The following is a 17705-nucleotide window of genomic DNA, read 5'->3' as shown; positions in this document are numbered from 1 at the left end:
CAGTTCATTAGCTAAGTCTTCTCTTATACCCCCCCTGTTGTTTTCCTCATCTTTCTGCCACTCTGAATCATCGGACAGTGATGATGGTGTTAGTGAGTGACTAGGCTAGCTAGTAACCTTCCGCACTGTTGGAGAGGCAGCGTGTCTGTGACCTTGAGTGCCAGAGCATGCTCACGCTTGCCACGTTTCCTCAGACCAGCTAAATCTGATGGTTGAATGTAATCTGAATCACTGTTTTTCAAATTTGTCTACTACAATCTTTCTCTTTACCAATACTTTCTTTTACCCCTCCCATGGCTCCCCCTCGGTCACAACCGCAGAACTATATAGACAATTTGGCATCATTAGATGACATAATTCTACTCTCCATGGCTGCTAAAGAGCAACTAATATGATGATGGTGACTACATGGTGTGAAAGAGAGGATGATGTTGCCACGAGGTTCATTGGAATATACTTTGGCATCGTGGGAAATATAAATAGTCACCTTGGAACATGTGTCATCTTAAGATGTCTGGCGCAGTCTAACTCATAGCATCTTGAGATGTCTGGCGCAGTTTACAGGTTAAGATCTTGAAGACAACAATATAAGATGCTTATGTTTCTGTAACTTGATGTTTTCTGCTGCATATTACAACTGGGTTTCAAGTTATATTGCTCTTATGGACAGAGGGAAGGCAGCACTTGGTAATAAACTAAATTGTAGGCTTTATGATGATCACATTCTCTCTTTGACCAATACTTCCACTCCAGGTGGAATGAAACCAGGGATGGGTCCTATGAGACCCCCAGGACCAGCCCCCCCGATGACTAGCATGAGTCAGCAGTTTGGGGGTATGAGTCTGGGCCCCCCTTCAGGACCTGGTCAGGTGAGTTCTCCATAGCCACCACCAAAGACGCAGTGGAAAAAAAACATTAAAAAAATAATAATAATTTGATATATATTACCTATGTATTATTCAAAGAATCAGTGTTGAAGAATCTGACTCCTAACTGTTGGTGGGAATCAATGATGGGAAAAGTTTCTACTGATGCACTACAGGTTGTGAAGGGTTTTTAGACTGCTTGTGCATCCAGTGCAAGTGTGGAGATAAAATTTTCTAGATTTGGACTAGTTCATTCAAAGATTAGAAATTAGTTAGGTGTAGAAAAAGCAGCAAAGCTTGTTTTATATAAAGTTCTGAACAAAGATATAGAAATGGAAGATGATGATCATGCCAAGTAAACTAGTAAGAACTGTGATTTTGGCAACTTTATTCAGCAGGTTTTTATTCATACCAACTACCAAGATTGTAAAATTAGTGGTTAATATGACCTCTTCTTAAGGAAAGAACTTAGAAGAGACAATTTTATTATTTTTCTAGTACTGAGAAACTTAATTTATTTATTTATTTATTTTTTTGGAAAGGACTAATATTTTTATTTCAAATATCGTACATTTTCTCAATGGAAACAAATTTACAGCGAGTCATCCCTTTGCTAAAAGCCTAAAATGTTAAAAAAATTCTCCTATGTTGAATATTATAATGTTTGAAGTCATAAAATAAATATCATATGACACTAAAATAATGATATATTACCTATTACCCTGAAATTCCATGAACCACATTCAAAGTTTAAAATTTAATGACCGAAATTGAAAAAAAAACACACCAATCCACCCTGACCAAGGGAAATATTCATTCTGAAATAGTTTTGTGCTGTGATGGTGCTGACATACTTTATTACAGCTGTTTCAGTGTGGGTACAACTGCACTAATGCTGTAATATTTATTTATTTCAGATGAAGCCTCCACAAGGCCCAGTCTCCAATGGCTATCCATACAGTGACCTTCAGAATGGTCCTCCCTCTGGTCCACCTTCTGGCCCTCCTCCTGGTCCTTCCCCAGGTCCACCTCCTGGCCCTCCCACAAGACCCCAATCAGGCCCTCCCATAAGGCCTGGCCAGCCTGGAGCAGGACCTCACCCTCCACCTTCTTCCACCCCTGGCCAAAATCCCACACCCCCTGCACCTATGGTGAAGTCCCAGGCATCACAGGGACAGCATCCTATGCCAGCACCTCAGGGCAAAATCCTCCTCCTTCATACATGACAGGAGGGCCTCCCTAATCAGTCAGGTCCTTCAGGACCATCTGGCTTCCCCAGTCTTCAATGGCAGGACCTACAAGTCAGGCCAACATGCCTCCATCTGTGGGAGGTCCTCCTAGCCAACAAGCTTTCCTCCATCTGGAATGGCTGGCCCCCAAGCCAACCAGGTTTCCCTCCCTCTTCTATGGCAGGTCCCCCAAACCAATAAACTTTCCTCCCTCATCTATGGCAGGCCCCAAGCCAACGGGCTTCCCTCCCTCATCTATGGCGGGTCCCCAAGCCAGCCAGGCTTTCCTCCCTCTTCTATGGCAGGGGACTGCCAGGTCATCCTTCCCCCTTCCTCAGTGGCAAGTGGTCCTCCAGGTCAGCCTGGATCTCAAGGACAGCCTGGTGTTTCCTTCTTCAGCAGCTGGCCCTGCAGGCTACCCTCAGCCTGGAGCTCCAGGTCAGCCACAGTCCCCAAGACCAGGAATGCCACTGGGACAGGGAATGCCACCAGGACCGGGAATGCCTCCAGGACCAGGAATGCCACTAAGACCAGGAATGCAACCAGGACCAGGCATGCCTCTAAGACCGGGAATGCCTCCAGGCCCAGGAATGCCTCCAGGCCCAGGAATGCCAAGACCAGGAATGGCACCACAACCAGGGATGTCCCCACAACCAGGAATGCCACCACAACCAGGAATGCCACCACAACCAGGAATGCCACCACAACATGGGATGCCTCCACAACCAGGGATGCCTCCACAACCAGGGATGCCTCCACAACCAGGATGCCTCCTGACCAGGGATGCCTCCACCCAGGGATACACCACAACCAGGGATGCCTCCACAACCAGGAATGCCACCACAACCAGGATGCCACCACAACCAGGAATGCCACCACAACCAGGAATGCCACCCACAGCAAGGGATGCCTCAAAGACCAGGCATGATGCCACCAGGACCATCCCAGTCTGGAATGCCTCAAAGACCTGTCATGCCACCAGGACCAGGTGGCCCCTAGTCCAAGTGCATCCTGGCCAAGTAAGCCAGGCATGCCCCCAGGCCAGGGTGGTGCCCCAGTCAATGGCATGGGTGGCAGCATGCAAAACAGGTACCCTGGGACAGGGGGAGTGAGTGGGCCCCAATACTCTCAAGGCCAGAGTCGTCGCCTGAATCCAGATGATATGCCCAGCCCCCTGCACGTAATGGAGGAAGACAGACAGTGCATGGCGGAGAGTTCATCACCAACATGAAGGGTCAGGTGCCGCCACTTGTGACGACAGAATTCACAGTCAGAGATGGCGGCAATGCTTCACCACACCACCTGCGTTCCACCATGTACAGTGTCCCCCACACCCCAGAAATGATGAAGCAGACTCATGTCCCATTTGCCCTGGTGATCAGTCCCATGGCCGAATCACCAAATACAGATAACCCCCTTTATGTCGGCACCAGTCTAGAGAGTGGTCCTGTCAGATCTGTCGCTGCAAGGCTTACATGGAGTCCTCTGATGCAGTTCATGGATGGCGGCATAGTAAGTAGCTCCTAGTGAGTTTGTGTAGCAGTATTAGCATTAGTTGGTAGGATAGGATGATCAAGGTAGGAGTAGTAATGGTGATGTAAATAGAAGTAAATTTATTCTTAATATTGAAAAAGGATATACTAGTCAGGGACAATGATGGGAGAGAAGTGATTGTATGTGATCTGTATAAGATTGCTTCTTCTAAGTGTAAATATCCTTCAGCGTTTTAATAAAACTTCATGTCAGGCTGATTCAGGTTTGCTAATGAAAGCTGTGGGTAAAATCCAGTAGTGTAAAGTTTTAAAATCAATGCTTAATAGCAATCACTGTGTTAATGGATTGATGTGACTTGCAGAGTACCAGTGTAAGCTGTGTGTCGAGGTATTGTTGAGGTGCCAAAGGAATACTTCTGTCACATGGATGGCCAGGGATCCCGGGCAGACAAGTTCCAGCGGCCAGAGTTGTGCTGTGGTTCCTATGAGTTTATGGCCACTCCAGAGTACTGTAGGGTAGGTCACTGCATTGAAGTGTGCAGCATTTTTGAAAATGGAAAAAAGTAGAAAACCAACTTATTGTTGAATATTTAAAGTGTATTTTATCTGTCTATAGCTCTGATACTGTCTCCATCAGGAACTCTTTAAGAGAATAACTGACAAAATTTCCAATTTCTCATATTCAATCACTCACCTGTACTTCAACCTTTCTTGTGCATTTCATAGCCCCATCAGATCATCTGACATAGATTTCCCAGCTACCCCATGCCCTTCTATATGACTTTCTGCACACTTTTTCCCAGAGTTACCATTCCATTGCCACTTCCATCACTGCAGATCAGTTTTTATAGTCTTGCATCGTTCAGCCTGTCATATATCCAGTCTTATTTTGATTAGTCACCTTCTGGGTTGTCCTTGCATGCCTTAATCACTAGACACTGTTGTTGAATACGCAACTTACCATATGAACATAGTTACCATACCTTGCTCTGTATGCCATACTTACCACACTCTACTTCTAATGATTTACTGAATGTACGTTTAAATTGATTGGATCTATGCTTTCCAGGAGAAGTTGCTGCCTAAGGAGCCAGCCTTCATTTTTGTGATAGAGATGAGTCAGCTGATGATGCAGCGTGGGGTGATTCCTCTCCTGTGCCAGAACATGAAGGACGTCCTGGAGCAGCTGCCCCGTGACTGTATCAATGGCACCCGCTCACCACACTCCACCATGCGTGTTGGCTTCATCACCTACCAGTCTGACGTGCATTTTTACAAGATGGATGGCCAGGCGCCAGAAATGTGTGTTGTGTGTGACCGTGAGGACATGTTTGTGCCAGTGCCTAGCGGGGTGCTGTGTGACCCCCGTGAGGCTGCCCAAAACATTGAAAAGCTAATGGAAAGCATCCCAGATAATTTTAAAGGCACCCGGGAAACCTCTGGAGCCCTGGCATGTGCAATCAAAGCCGGCATGGAGGCCCTCAAGGCTTCAGGCCGGGTGGGGAAACTGTTTGTGTTCCTCCTCCCTGCCAATGGGTGGAAATGGGAGCCTCAAGATGAGGAGGACAGAAAGATACTGGGAACCGAGAGAGAAAAGATGTGCTAAACCCTCAGGGCTCTTTCTATAACAACCTTGGCCAAGACCTGCGTGGCAGCTGGATGCTCTGTTGACTTTTATGTGTTCAGCGATGCTTACGTAGACCTAGCCACAATCGACCCAAGTGCCTCGACTCTCTGGCGGTCAGTGTTACAAGTACACTTTCTTCCAATCCAACAAGATGGCCCAAGACTTCTGCAAGCTTGAAGCTCAATGTTGGCGAGACATTGCCTTTGATGCTGTGATGAGGGTGCGCACTTCTCAGGGGTGAGGCCGGTCGAGTTCTTTGGGCATTTCTTCATGTCAAATACAACAGATGTGGAGCTAGCCAGCATTGACTCTAGCAAAGCCATTGCCATTGAAGTGAAGCATGATGATAAGTAACAGAGGAGGATGGGGTTTACATCAGGCAGCTGCTATACACTTCATGTGGTGGTCAGAGGCGTTTACGCATCCTCAATATTGCACTCACCATATGTAACCAGATGGCAGACCTTTTCAAGTGTGAATTGGACACACTAATGAACTTCTTTGGTAAGCAGTCTGTTGTAAGACTGCTGGAAGCAATCCCAAACAGGTAAGGCTGAATTTATGGACATAATTGCTATTTCTCATAATGCATGTGGTATTAAAATTTTGTTCATCAACTTCATAAAATTATCTGCTTTCGCATTCCTTCCTTCCTTACAGGTGAAGGAGAACCTGGTTGCCTGAACAGCAAACATCGCCTTGTTACCGCAAGAATTGTGCTTCACCATCGTCTGCTGGTCAGCTCATTTTGCCTGAGCAATGAAACTCTTGCCACTTTACATCAATTGTCTGAACAAAGGTGATGCCATCAGTGGAGGTCAGGATCTGGCATGCGATGGCGTTAAGTGGCAAATGTACCTCCTCTCACACTGCTACTGTGGATGCCTCAGTGGTCTACTTCTACCCCAGATTACTGCCACTCTCTGATGTGGACCCACAGGTGAAACAAAAATATAATAAAAATGTACATACTATGATATTGCACTGTAGGAATATATTGTTCACAGAATGTCTTCTAAATTATTTCAGAAATCCTTAGCTGAGGTTACCCTCAAGACCCTCCACATGCATTGATATTTTCCTTCATGAACCTCGTTAAATCAAAGCAAATTTCATACAACTTTTGATGCTTGAGCTTTGAGATTGTTTAGATTTTGTGTACAAAATGCACCTTTACACAAAAAATAGAAACATAGATTGCCTTTTAATCCCACAATTTGAGTACTATATAGAAAGTAAAATTAAGTTCTATGTGGGTCCTGTTAACCCCACCTCTCACCTACACACTGACCATGCACTTTACCCTCAGAGCACTGGGCTGCCTGCTGCACTAGCACATCCTCACGACAAGCTGCATCAGAGGAGTCTTTCTATTGGAGAATGGTATACAGATGTTTGTGTGGGTAGGATCCAACACCTCTTCATCATGGCTAATGGATGTGTTTGGTGTGGCTGCCCCACATCAACTGGACCCAGTCATGGCGAACTGCCAGAGATTGACAGCCCCACTCCCGGCGCGTCAGGGATAATTATCCACCGTCCGGCATGAAGGAAAGCGACATGTCAGGGTGAGTGTTCTTATGCTTCTTTATTGTGCCTTGGAGGTAGCTGAGTGATGTAGCAATGACCTTTATGTATGATTATATGTCATATTACCAAGATTTCCGTCTCATACCTTTGTTTCTTTTGTGGCACAGATGTTTGTCGTCCCTCAACAAGGCAAGCATGAGATGGTGATGAGAACTTCCTGGTGGAAGACAAAGGGATGTATGGCACTCCAAGTTATGTTGACTTTCTATGCCCACGTACACAAGGAAATACGTGCACTGCTCTCTTGAGAAGCGTGGCAGCACTACCCATGGGCCGCCTCCAACCTCTTCTTCCTCAAGCATTGTTGGACCAATACCTTATGATGCCTCATCCACAGCCTTCCTTCCTTCTGCTCCCAAAACTCATCAACCTCATCCTCTGTTGTATCTTCCATTTCTCTCCAAGTAACTTAAGTGCTGCAGTGACTGCTAGTAATACCCCTTACCATTTCCGTCAGCTCCTTACCCCTCCTTGAACCCAGCTCCCAAGATACTAAAAATGCATGTAGAACCAGCATTACATATCCCAAAGTGGCTACATTGAAAAACTGGCACTAGGAGGTTGTCGGTAGCTTGTTGGATGGGTCTTCTATATATGTCAATCGTAATCACCTGACAGACTTGCAGGGAGTTTGTTGGGGCAAAGTTCATAACCAGTTGGAATAGGTTGTCTTCAGAAGAGCTGGTATGTACAGTGCTAACATGGGTACTACTGCTGTTACTGTTGTTACTCTGGTTGATTTTGTAATACATGCTCAGATACTTCAGAGATCACACTACATTAATTAATTTGTAATTTTAATGTTTATTTTCTGTATTCTGCCTTTTATTTGCAAAGTGCAGTCTTTAAAACTCAAGACACCTTCCAGTCTAAACATTGGACATTTACCTGTCCTAAGCTGAAGGAGTTAAATAAACAGCTTAATCAAAGTCTATTATATAGAGATTTTTGATACAATGAGTAGAACAACAATCTTGTGACTTTCAATACATGGATGAGTTTATTTTTTGCAAACTATTACTTAAAGCCTTTCACTTTTCAACTAGAAATGTGATGAACAATTATTTTCCTTGTAATTACATATATATTGTTTACTTGTATCATACATTTTAGAGAAAATTATATTTGCTTCCTCTGGAATCAATGAAATTATGGGGGTTGGATGAAAATTTAATGTAATTAATAGAATTTTTAGGGCCTATATTTTGAGGATGGATGCAATATTACCGTTATGTTAATAAAGTACTTGTTTTAACATGATTCCTTCATCTCCTCTAATCAAAGCTCTATCATTACATCTTTCACTCTGTGAAAGAGTTAAACTCTAGTAATACAGTACACCCTCACTTTTAACAGACTATTTTGAGGAAAGGGTTGACAGGATCAAACTTTTGCATTTAATGAACTTTGTTCGTTATAAGCTGAAAGTTAGCTATATTTAGCCATATCTGTTTATAATTAAACTTGACTAGTTGTGCAGTGCCTGGTGGGCTTTGTTTCCACAGCTGCCGACCAATGTGCATGTATGAGTTTGACTGGCCCACCAACTGAACCCTTACTGAACTTGTTCAATAATCCCCACTTATACAAGACTGGCTTTAAGTTTGTTAAACAAAATTCATTATATTGAGATCTGTAAAAATGAGGGTTAGCTGTATGAAACCTATGTATTGTTGACTTAAATCTATGCTCAAATGGAATACCGTTTTGGGGGTGGAGATCCAATAACATTCAGGCGACAGGACCTCCTGCACCCTCTAGGAACTCTGGGTGGTGGTGATCCTGTACCACATGCAACATGTTTGTGTTATGAGTTTTCTACCTCTCGGTGTCTGAAAAATAAAGCTTGTCAGGAGGAAAAGTTCCTTTTCCTGAAATGTAGGTACATCAATCTTATACAGTTCTTGATGTCCTGTCCTCTCTAAAACTCTGTGAGCTAGGCTGAACAGTATTTCCTAGTTCTTCATTATTAATTCTTTATCTACCAACACAACCATCCCACCACATGTTTCATGCGAGATTTTCTCTCTTTTCTACTACTACTGGTTCCACACGTCCTCGTGTATAAAACACATGAAATTAATCAAGACAAGGAGAGTTTTTGCGGCTGCCGGGAAGCCAAAGAGGTACCACGCTCACTGAGTGGGTTATGGGAGGCTGCCCATCAGGCCTAGTCACCCACACTCGGCTTTCCCCCTATGTAGATTAATTTCTGTGTGTTGAGACCTTAGACAGTGACCCTTATCAGTGCACTGCTCACAATGTCCTTTTGAGACACCTCAATATTCCTATTTTCCTGAACCTCGGAGAGCATGGGCCATCACTTTACCTGTTACCCTTGGGAGACTCAACAGAATCGCAGGAGAGGATGCCCATATTTAATGCTGAGATTTTTCTTTTTACTACACTCCCAGTCCCCGTCCTCTGCATGTATCAAAACACGGAAGTAATCAAAACAAGGAGAAGGTTTGCCGGCTGCGAGATTGAACCCGACCAGCATGATGGGAGCCACTACTTTACCAGTCGGCCAAAGGGTACCCGCTCGCTGAGTGGGTTATGGGAACTTACCCATCAGGCCTAGTCGCCGCACTACATGTATTCTACAACCATATCATTCCAGCTTACCTCATTATCTGTTTTGGTAGGTCACTCACCATAGCTTAGTCCTGATGGCTCACGTCCCCTGGCAGGTGGGGTAGCTCAAGTGGGGCTCTTACCTACCTATCTGCTAAGCTACCCAACCTAGGAACTAAGCTATCATGAGTGGCCTTCCTCCCATACCCAGGCTTTCCATTTACACTCATACACCCTCTTTATAAATTCAATGTTCTGCATCCTCCTTCCTTTCCAAAAACTGCCTCAATTAAATATATTCCATTCATTCCAACACTGCCCTAAAGTCCAGACCACCACCTCTTATAAATGTAATAACCAACCTTCCTGTCTATCAGTCAATATACTCTTCAGCAGGTCATCTCCATTACAAGCATCCTATCCTGCTACAATTCATCCCATTCAATATTTCTGAGTCATAGGTCAAGGCTGGCATAATTCCTATTCTAATCCCATTTCCACCTCCATGCTCACTTTTATGAAGGTGAGAATCCCCGTAACTAGATAACCAAGACAGTGTAGCTTTTCTGGGTTTCACGAGAAAGCACCATCTCTAGCTGAGCAGCCGTTGTAGCTGGAATGGAACTCTAAACTCTTGATTGCCAGCCAAGCATTAAACCTGGTCCCTGCTCACATTTATATATCCTGTGCTTCTCTCAATGAGCCCCCCAAAACCTGCCGACTTTGCACTGCTCTCTCTCTTGCTTTTTCATGGGCCCATAGATGGCATTGTTCCTCGACATATGAACTTCTACAGCTTCTCCCTGCCTAAGACTGCCTCTTGTTTTATTTGGCCTAAATCATTTAAATCAGTTAAATTAAATCAGTTTCCTCTCTGACCAATGTATCATTCCTGTAGTAGACAGTCAGTGTTCTTCCTAAACCTATCAACAGTGGTGTTCCTCAGGGCTCTATTCTATCTCACTCTCTTTCTGTTGTTCATTGATGATCTTTGCAAAGCGAACTGTCCTATCCATTCTTATGCGATGACTCTTCTCTGCATTTCTCAACTTATTTTGATAGAAGGCCAACTCAACAGGAATAAGACGACTCCAGGCTGGAGGCTGCAGAACGCTTAACCTCAGACCTTACTATCATTTCTGATTGGGGCAAGAAGAACCTGGTGCACTTAAACTCCTCAAAAACTCAATTTCTTGTCTTATCAACTTGACATAATCTTCCAAACACCTACCCCCTATCCTTCAACAACACTCAGCTGTCACCTTCTCCCTTCACTAAACATCCTCGGTCTGTCCTTAACTCAAAATCTCAACTGGAAATTCCATTTCTCCTCTCTGCTAAATCAGCTTCCTCAAGGTTAGGCGTTCTCTGTCATGATACTAAATAATTAAGAAAACCTTCACTTTCACATTCCTTCTCCAAGTTATGATTACAATTACTCTTTGCATCTAACATTTGGCCAACAGGATAGTATAATCTACAAAGTTTTAGGAAATTGGTTCCAGATCTGGTTCAACTAGACATGTGTGTAATGTTCTGGATGTGAGAGGCTCTTTTCATACAATGTAATCTTTCTGGCAGTATTATATGATTTTAGAACAATTCAGGAAATCATAACCTGCCTGGATCAAGGAAGCAATTAAGTAATTATCTTTGCCAAACATGTCTGCTCCCTACCTGCACTTTGGACACATGTGAAGATGGTCTGGCCCTCATCTGCTGGCGCAGCTGCATGGTGGTGTAGGACATTCCCATGTGGCCACACTTACTGCACTCTCGGTGAGGATCCCTCTGACCTTGCTCATCCTCCTCTTCTCCCTCGGGCACCTTTTTGGAGAGGAGTACACTCTAAAGGGTTAAACTGGTAGGTGGTGGTGGTGGTTTGTCCTAGCAACACTAGAAGGACAAAATGGACATTAGGTATGAAGCTATCGTACTGGGCAGTGTGCCTTCACTGGCTGATAATCACAATGACTACATTTCTTGCAAGACAAACTGGGAGTTATAAAGGCCATGTGATCATTCTCCAGTGCTCTGAAACAGGATGGTCTCAAGTATGGACCTCTACATTATCTAATAAAAATAACAGGCAGATAGCAAAATGGAATGCTGAAGTTGTAACAGAATTAACATATATAAAAGAGCCAATGAGAGTTCTTACCTGAATAGATATACTGAAGTCACAAACTTTGCACTTGATGGCCTGACCACTTGTTGGCAGTGCTAAAATTACTCCACGATGGACAGAAGTCTGGTTCCATTATGAACATTTGTTCCAGGCTCATATTGTCTGCCATGACTGCAAGCTTGATCCTCAGCTTTAGATAGATACTGTATACCCCTCAACTGTTGAATGCAGAGGTGACCAGCAGATCCTGAGTGGTCTGCGTCTTCTTGAAACTATGTATCTGAAGATTAAAGATGCCATCTACATTGTTTTCATATGTTGTTACGTGCATGCCCCCAACATTACCTTCACACTCAGCAGCTGCAAGCGGCTGTCAAGTGTCTGGCTGTCAACCACTAAACCGTATTGTCTTGCTATGAATGGTGGTGGGGAAATATGAAGTGACTCCCTATGATGACCTCACCTCTTAAGACATGCCAGCCATTATATCGATACCAAGGGTTCTCTTATCATGTGGCTGGCATGCCGCTGAAGGGTGGAATTTAATGGGTAGTGTTACAATTCAACTGAAGGATGTGGAAAAAGCACTAAAAGGTATAAAGAATGGAAAAGCAGGCGCAGCGGATGGAGTGCTCAGTGAATTTATAAAATATGGATGACAAAGAATCAAACATATCAAGCATGAAATGTTCCAAATAATACTGGAGGAGGTGTGATCCTAAGACTGGAAAAGAAGCAGAGTAACACTGATTCACAAAGGAGGAGGGAAACCTAAGGAGGAAATAGAAAATTATAGGCCCATTTCAGTCATGAACATCATGGCAAAGATATTTGGAAAATTCTTGAATGAAAAGCTGAAAATGTGGGCAGAGGAATCCAAGGCGTGGGGAGAAGAACAGAGTGGATTCAGAAAAGGAGGAGGAGGGCTGGAAAATGTGTTGGTTCTTAAGGAAATAATAAACAGAAATAAGAAGCAAGGAAAAGAGCTGTACCTGATATTTATAGACATTGAAAAGGCATATGACACAGTGGACAGAAGCAAGCTAATGAAATTGTTAAAGCACATTGGAATAGATTGCAAAGTGGCAGAGGTGATAAAGGAGATGTACAATGAAAATATGGTAAAATTCACTTTGGGAGACACCACCACGGACTGGATGGAGAACAATGTTGGAGTGAGACAGGGATGTGTGATGTCACCAACATTGTTTAACTTTTATGTAGAACTCCTAGTGAAAATCAGAAAAAGGAGTAGGAGTAGGAGACAGAAAACTTGGGTGCTTAGCTTACGCAGATGACATTGTACTCATGGCAGAAGGAGCTACTGAGGATTACCAACAAGTATGGGAGGGAGTGGAAGATGAAATTCAGTGCCAGGAAATGTAAGGCCATAGAATTTAACAACAATGCCAATAGCCAGTGGGTCCTGGGAAACATCATAATAGAGGGAGTGGAGAAGTACACATACTTGGGATTGGAAGTCAGCAAAGAAGGAGTAGGAGGAGAGAAACAAAGGAAAATAAACGAAGGAAAAGCCAGGAGGATGGTGGGCATGATCATGAGCATGAGCAGCAGGACTATTAATAAATACGAGGTAGGCAGGAGTATGTGGAAGGGATAGCGGTGCCATACTGCCTATGCGGGACAGAAATAACAGAGTACAGGAAGGTGACCTGGCAAGATTAGAAAAGGTGCAGAACACCATGGGCAGATGGGGACTGGGTGCTCCTAGATGCACAGCCATAGAGGCCTTAAGGGGAGAAATGGGATGGAGTACATTTAAGGAGAGAATTATAAAGGGTAAGATGGGATTATGGAAGAAAATTGAAGGATTAAGTGAAGAAAGATGGGTAAAAAAGGTGATAACAGAGGACAGAACAACATCCTCATGGAAAAAAGAAATAGCTAGATGGAAGAGGAGAGAAAATCTTGAAAATGAGTGGGATAGAATGAGGGTTAAGGACATGAAGAATTGCATTGCCACCAATGGCCTGGAAAAATGGCAAGCAGGGGCAGCAGAAAAGTTGACTTTAAAATGGTACAGGAGAAAACAAAAGCCTGAAAGAGAAAATTGGTACCGGGGAGACTGGGGGAGTAAGCTGCCGTTCAAGGCAAGGTCTGGAACTCTAAAAGTAAAGGGGAGAAGCAGAGACGAGCAGGACCAAAACTGCAGCTTATGTATAGGGGAAGAGGAAACAATAGCACACCTGATAGTGGCCTGTGACAGGTATGAAGAGGAGGGGCAAAGGCTATTGGCATCAGTAGTGGAAATTATTGGGGAAGAGGAGTGGCATAGCAGACTGGAGGAGGAAGACGGAGGAGTACCGTGTTAGGACTATATGGCAGGAAGGAGGAAGCAGTGAAATTAATACCTCACACAAAAATTTTCTTGACATGTGTTTGGGAAAAAAATCTGAGCAGTAAAAGTGGAGTGAAAAGTGTACTAGTGGAAAATAGCAAAGCACATTGGCAAGTAAATCAGGAAAAGAAAAGGACAGAACACCTAAATTTCAGGATGAAGTGCTTAAGAAAGTGATGTATACTGAAAAGTGTGTAGAAGTGAAAAAGAAGAAAAGAGGAACGAAAGAAGGACCTAAGAAGCGATACAAAGCGGCACAGATCAAAAGAAGAAGAAGAAGAAGAATTAAAGGCAGCCACGGCGCTGTCAAGAAACACAGGCACTTTAAATTTCTTGGCTATTGTCGCTACTTACCTACTAATCCTGAGTTTCTGAGGCCGATAAGCATCCCACTATTTTCTTGCACTAATATCTCTTGTTGGGAATGGGTGGACAATCTCGTAGCTGCAGGAAACCCGAAAGATAATAAAGAAGGCCGAGTAGGAGGTTGATTTGCCACTTCTTCTTCTTCGGTAGCCCTCTAACGCTTTGTATCACTTCTTATGTCTTTACAACTTCATCATTTCCTTTGTATTCTTTAGTCATTTATCTCTCTTTTCCAGCTTAGATTGTTTCCACGTGGCTCATTATTATATTTTCAGTTGACAGGGCGAAGTTGCTTAATATATAAAAAAATAAAAAAAACTTCCCATGATACAATTTGAATTTTCTTAAATGGGTCTTTTTATTAATGCTAGTAATATATTTTTTGGACAGCGGAATCCATAATAACAATATAGAGGAAAACTCGCTCATGAAATATTACAGCTGGAAAAACTACAGGTAATAAAGGTGATAATAAAGGTGGTAATAATGAAAGTAAACAGGTGATAGATGCAGTAGTAATAACAATAAATAGATAAGAAAGGTGATGAATAAGTAATAAACAGGTACTAGAGGGCTGGCATCTGGCAACACTGAACCCAAACAAAACAAAACGTTGCTGGGGATTATGTTGAAAAAAATATTATTAGCCCACCAGCCTCCCCCTCCCAGACCCTGAAAAGCTATTATACCGAGGAAGGAAGTCCACCACCGTGAGGCTTTGCTGTGAACTGGTGGTGAGGTGCAAAGTGCAGACCTTTCAGAGTTTCAGAGCAATATCGTGGGAGTGACTTGATGAAACCCCCAAACCAATAGTCCCGCCAAGCAATGGCTATTTTTGGAGGTAAAGATATATGTATTAAGTATGTAAGGAAGTCTGAATATATACAGTTGGCAAGGAAATTGTGCCGCCCTGCACCTGCTTTACAAAATTTGTGTGAACTTACCTGATTAATTAGTTACCTAATGAACAAAATGAAATACACATAGGTACTCATCTTTAAGGTTTGGCAGGCTTGACTCATGAGAAAAAATTAAAAGAAGCTCTGCACTATAAATTACACATTTCCATTGCCGAGACAGAGTAGCCTCATTCAGTAAATGTATTATCTTAATCATAGCTTGACTTACTGTAGAGCTTTTGTAGTATGTTAATTGTTAAAACTGTAAGAATAATTTCCGTTAATGAGTAAGAAAGTTACATTGAATTTATCTACCTCACTAGGACTGCAACCAAGTCTCTGCCACGATGACATTGTGCTATTGAGCCCTTCAAGACAAATGGCTGAAAGAAGAAAAAGTTAGAAAGGAGCAAGCAGGAACAGAAGACAACTAGAAAGAAGAATAAACCCAGCAAATGTGAACAACAATTGATAGAATTTAGTGTCACTTAAGGCCAACAGCAGAGATGTCGGTGGTGATCGAGACTACAATTGGGGACGTGACAGTGGACCTGCACATGAAGGCCAGACCCAGGAGTGAGTACATGGATGGCTCTATTCATGCCTGCCCACCCTCTCTTTCTCTCTTCAGATCCTCAATTTTGAAGCTCTTATCATTGCCAAAAGAGGCTACCCATAGGAGTGTGAGCCCAATAGAACATGATTGATGTAACTAAATCTAATTTAAATTAAGGGAGAATCTTGGACACTGGTGTGACTTCAGTGCTGTGAAATAGAATGTATCATGGGCTTTTGCTTATCTGGGAACACCCATTCCATCCTGTAATGTATCCAATGTGAATATAATTTTACTGTTTTGAATATGAGTAATTGGATTAAAATTTTCTTGTGTTTCAGCATGTATGAATTTCTTGAAGTTATGCAAGATGAAGTACTACAACTTCTGCCTGCTCTTCAGTGTTCAGCGAAACTTCATTGCTCAAATGGGTGATCCATCATCTTCAGGACGAGGAGGTGAGATGTATGTATGAATGAATCATATTAAAAAGGAAAGCATATTAGCATATCTAGTCCATGTAAATCATGGAAGCTTTTGACTAAAGTCAAAACTGACTGTATGCATTAATTAGTCTGAGGTTTCGGACAGATCTTAGTATTTTATTTGTTATCAGATAATTTTGAGTGCAGTGATAAGGACATGTCTCTTTTTGAGTGGATGGAAATTTGTCTGCTATATACTGATGGGACCTGTTATTTATATCCCTCTAGGTGAGAGCATATTCCAAAAGATGTATGGAGAGCAGGCCAAGTTCTCTGAAGGGGAGAAGCTACCAATCATGAAGCACACACAGCTTGGAACAGTCTCCATGGTGTCTTGTGGCAGTCACTTGTAAGTTCATTTCCACTTATTTGGATTTGGCACCATTGTTTTATGATGTTGAACATAATTTTACAGATGAAATATTTTCATGCCTGTATCTGGTGTTTCTATTAAAATTGATATCATGTTTTATTTCTTTTAGGTTTGGGTCACAGTTCTTCATCACTCTTGGAGAAGACTTGGACTCCTAGATTCGAGCACCTTGTGTTTGGCCAGGTGGTGGAGGGGTTGGATGTCATCAACAAACTCAACCAAACCCTGACAGATGAAAAGTACCGTCCCTACCAAGACATCCGCATTTCTCACACTGTGGTGCTGGATGATCCCTACCCAGACCCAAAGGAACTTGTATTTCCGGCAGAGAGTCCAAAGCCTACGAAGGCCGTCTTTGATTCAGATTACATCGCTGCAGATGAGACCATTGATGACACTGAAGGAAAGTCTTTGACAGAGATCCAGGAAGAAATTGAGGAGAAGGAAGCCAAGGCCAGAGCCACCATCTTGGAAATGGTTGGAGACTTGCCAGCTTCTGATACGGCACCTCCAGAAAATGTTTTGTTTGTGTGTAAAAGCCCAGTTACTACATCGGAGGACTTGGAGATCATCTTTAGTAGATTTGGGAAGATTAACTCCTGTGAAGTGATCTGTGACCGGTGACCAACAATTCCTTCAGTATGCCTTCATTGAGTTTGCTGAGACCAAGTCGTGTGAGGATGCCTACTTCAAGATGGACAATGTGCTCATAGATGACACTTGGATTCATATCGACTTCAGTCAGTCTGTATCCAAAATCAGAGTGGCGAGGAAAGGGAAAGGAGTTGAGTATTTTGATGATGATGGTAAGAAAGTGGATGAGAGAAAGGGGAAGGCAAGATTTGAACATAACCGGGATCAAAACAATAGCAACAGTGGCTTGAGGGGGAGAAACCAAGAACCAATGCAAGCTCACCAGTTCAGGGAGGAGGCCGTATGCTGCTAGCGTCATGACCCCTATGAGGCGAGACCAGAGGCATATACCACAGGTCTGATCACAGAAATGGCTCCAGCAGGAATTACCATGGTGAGAGTTACACTCAAAGAAATGAAAACACTGCCAGGAAGACAGAAAGGAATGAGAGAAGTTCTCCAGGCAAACGTGGATTTGATGACCTGGAAGAAGAGATCTCTATGAAGGACGACACATCAAGGGAGAA

At 43.1% G+C, this 17705-nt stretch overlaps 1 protein-coding gene, 1 long non-coding RNA gene and 1 pseudogene across 2 annotated transcripts; all 3 read left to right on the top strand.

Annotated features, from left to right (window-relative positions):
- The first annotated feature begins 744 nt into the window (after positions 1 to 744).
- LOC126989201 (uncharacterized) lies at positions 745 to 1880 on the top strand. The gene is made up of 2 exons (XR_007743025.1): positions 745 to 869; positions 1784 to 1880. It is a non-coding gene; the product is annotated as an uncharacterized LOC126989201 (long non-coding RNA).
- Positions 1881 to 2178: 298 nt separating this feature from the next.
- LOC126989200 (protein transport protein Sec24C-like) lies at positions 2179 to 7053 on the top strand (annotated as a pseudogene).
- A 7170-nt stretch (positions 7054 to 14223) lies between these two features.
- Positions 14224 to 17491, top strand: LOC126989199 (peptidyl-prolyl cis-trans isomerase-like 4). Its single transcript, XM_050847784.1, is given in 7 exon segments — positions 14224 to 15073; positions 15455 to 15707; positions 16029 to 16145; positions 16401 to 16521; positions 16655 to 16699; positions 16701 to 17162; positions 17164 to 17491. Coding segments are annotated over 6 exon segments (1143 nt in total). The 5' UTR covers positions 14224 to 15073; positions 15455 to 15637.
- Positions 17492 to 17705: the final 214 nt, after the last annotated feature.

The sequence above is a fragment of the Eriocheir sinensis genome, unplaced genomic scaffold, assembly GCF_024679095.1.
Source record: "Eriocheir sinensis breed Jianghai 21 unplaced genomic scaffold, ASM2467909v1 Scaffold1093, whole genome shotgun sequence".
NCBI classification, from domain to species: domain Eukaryota; kingdom Metazoa; phylum Arthropoda; class Malacostraca; order Decapoda; family Varunidae; genus Eriocheir; species Eriocheir sinensis.
Note: the sequence above shows the minus strand (reverse complement) of the source record. Positions and strands in the feature narration are given on the sequence as shown.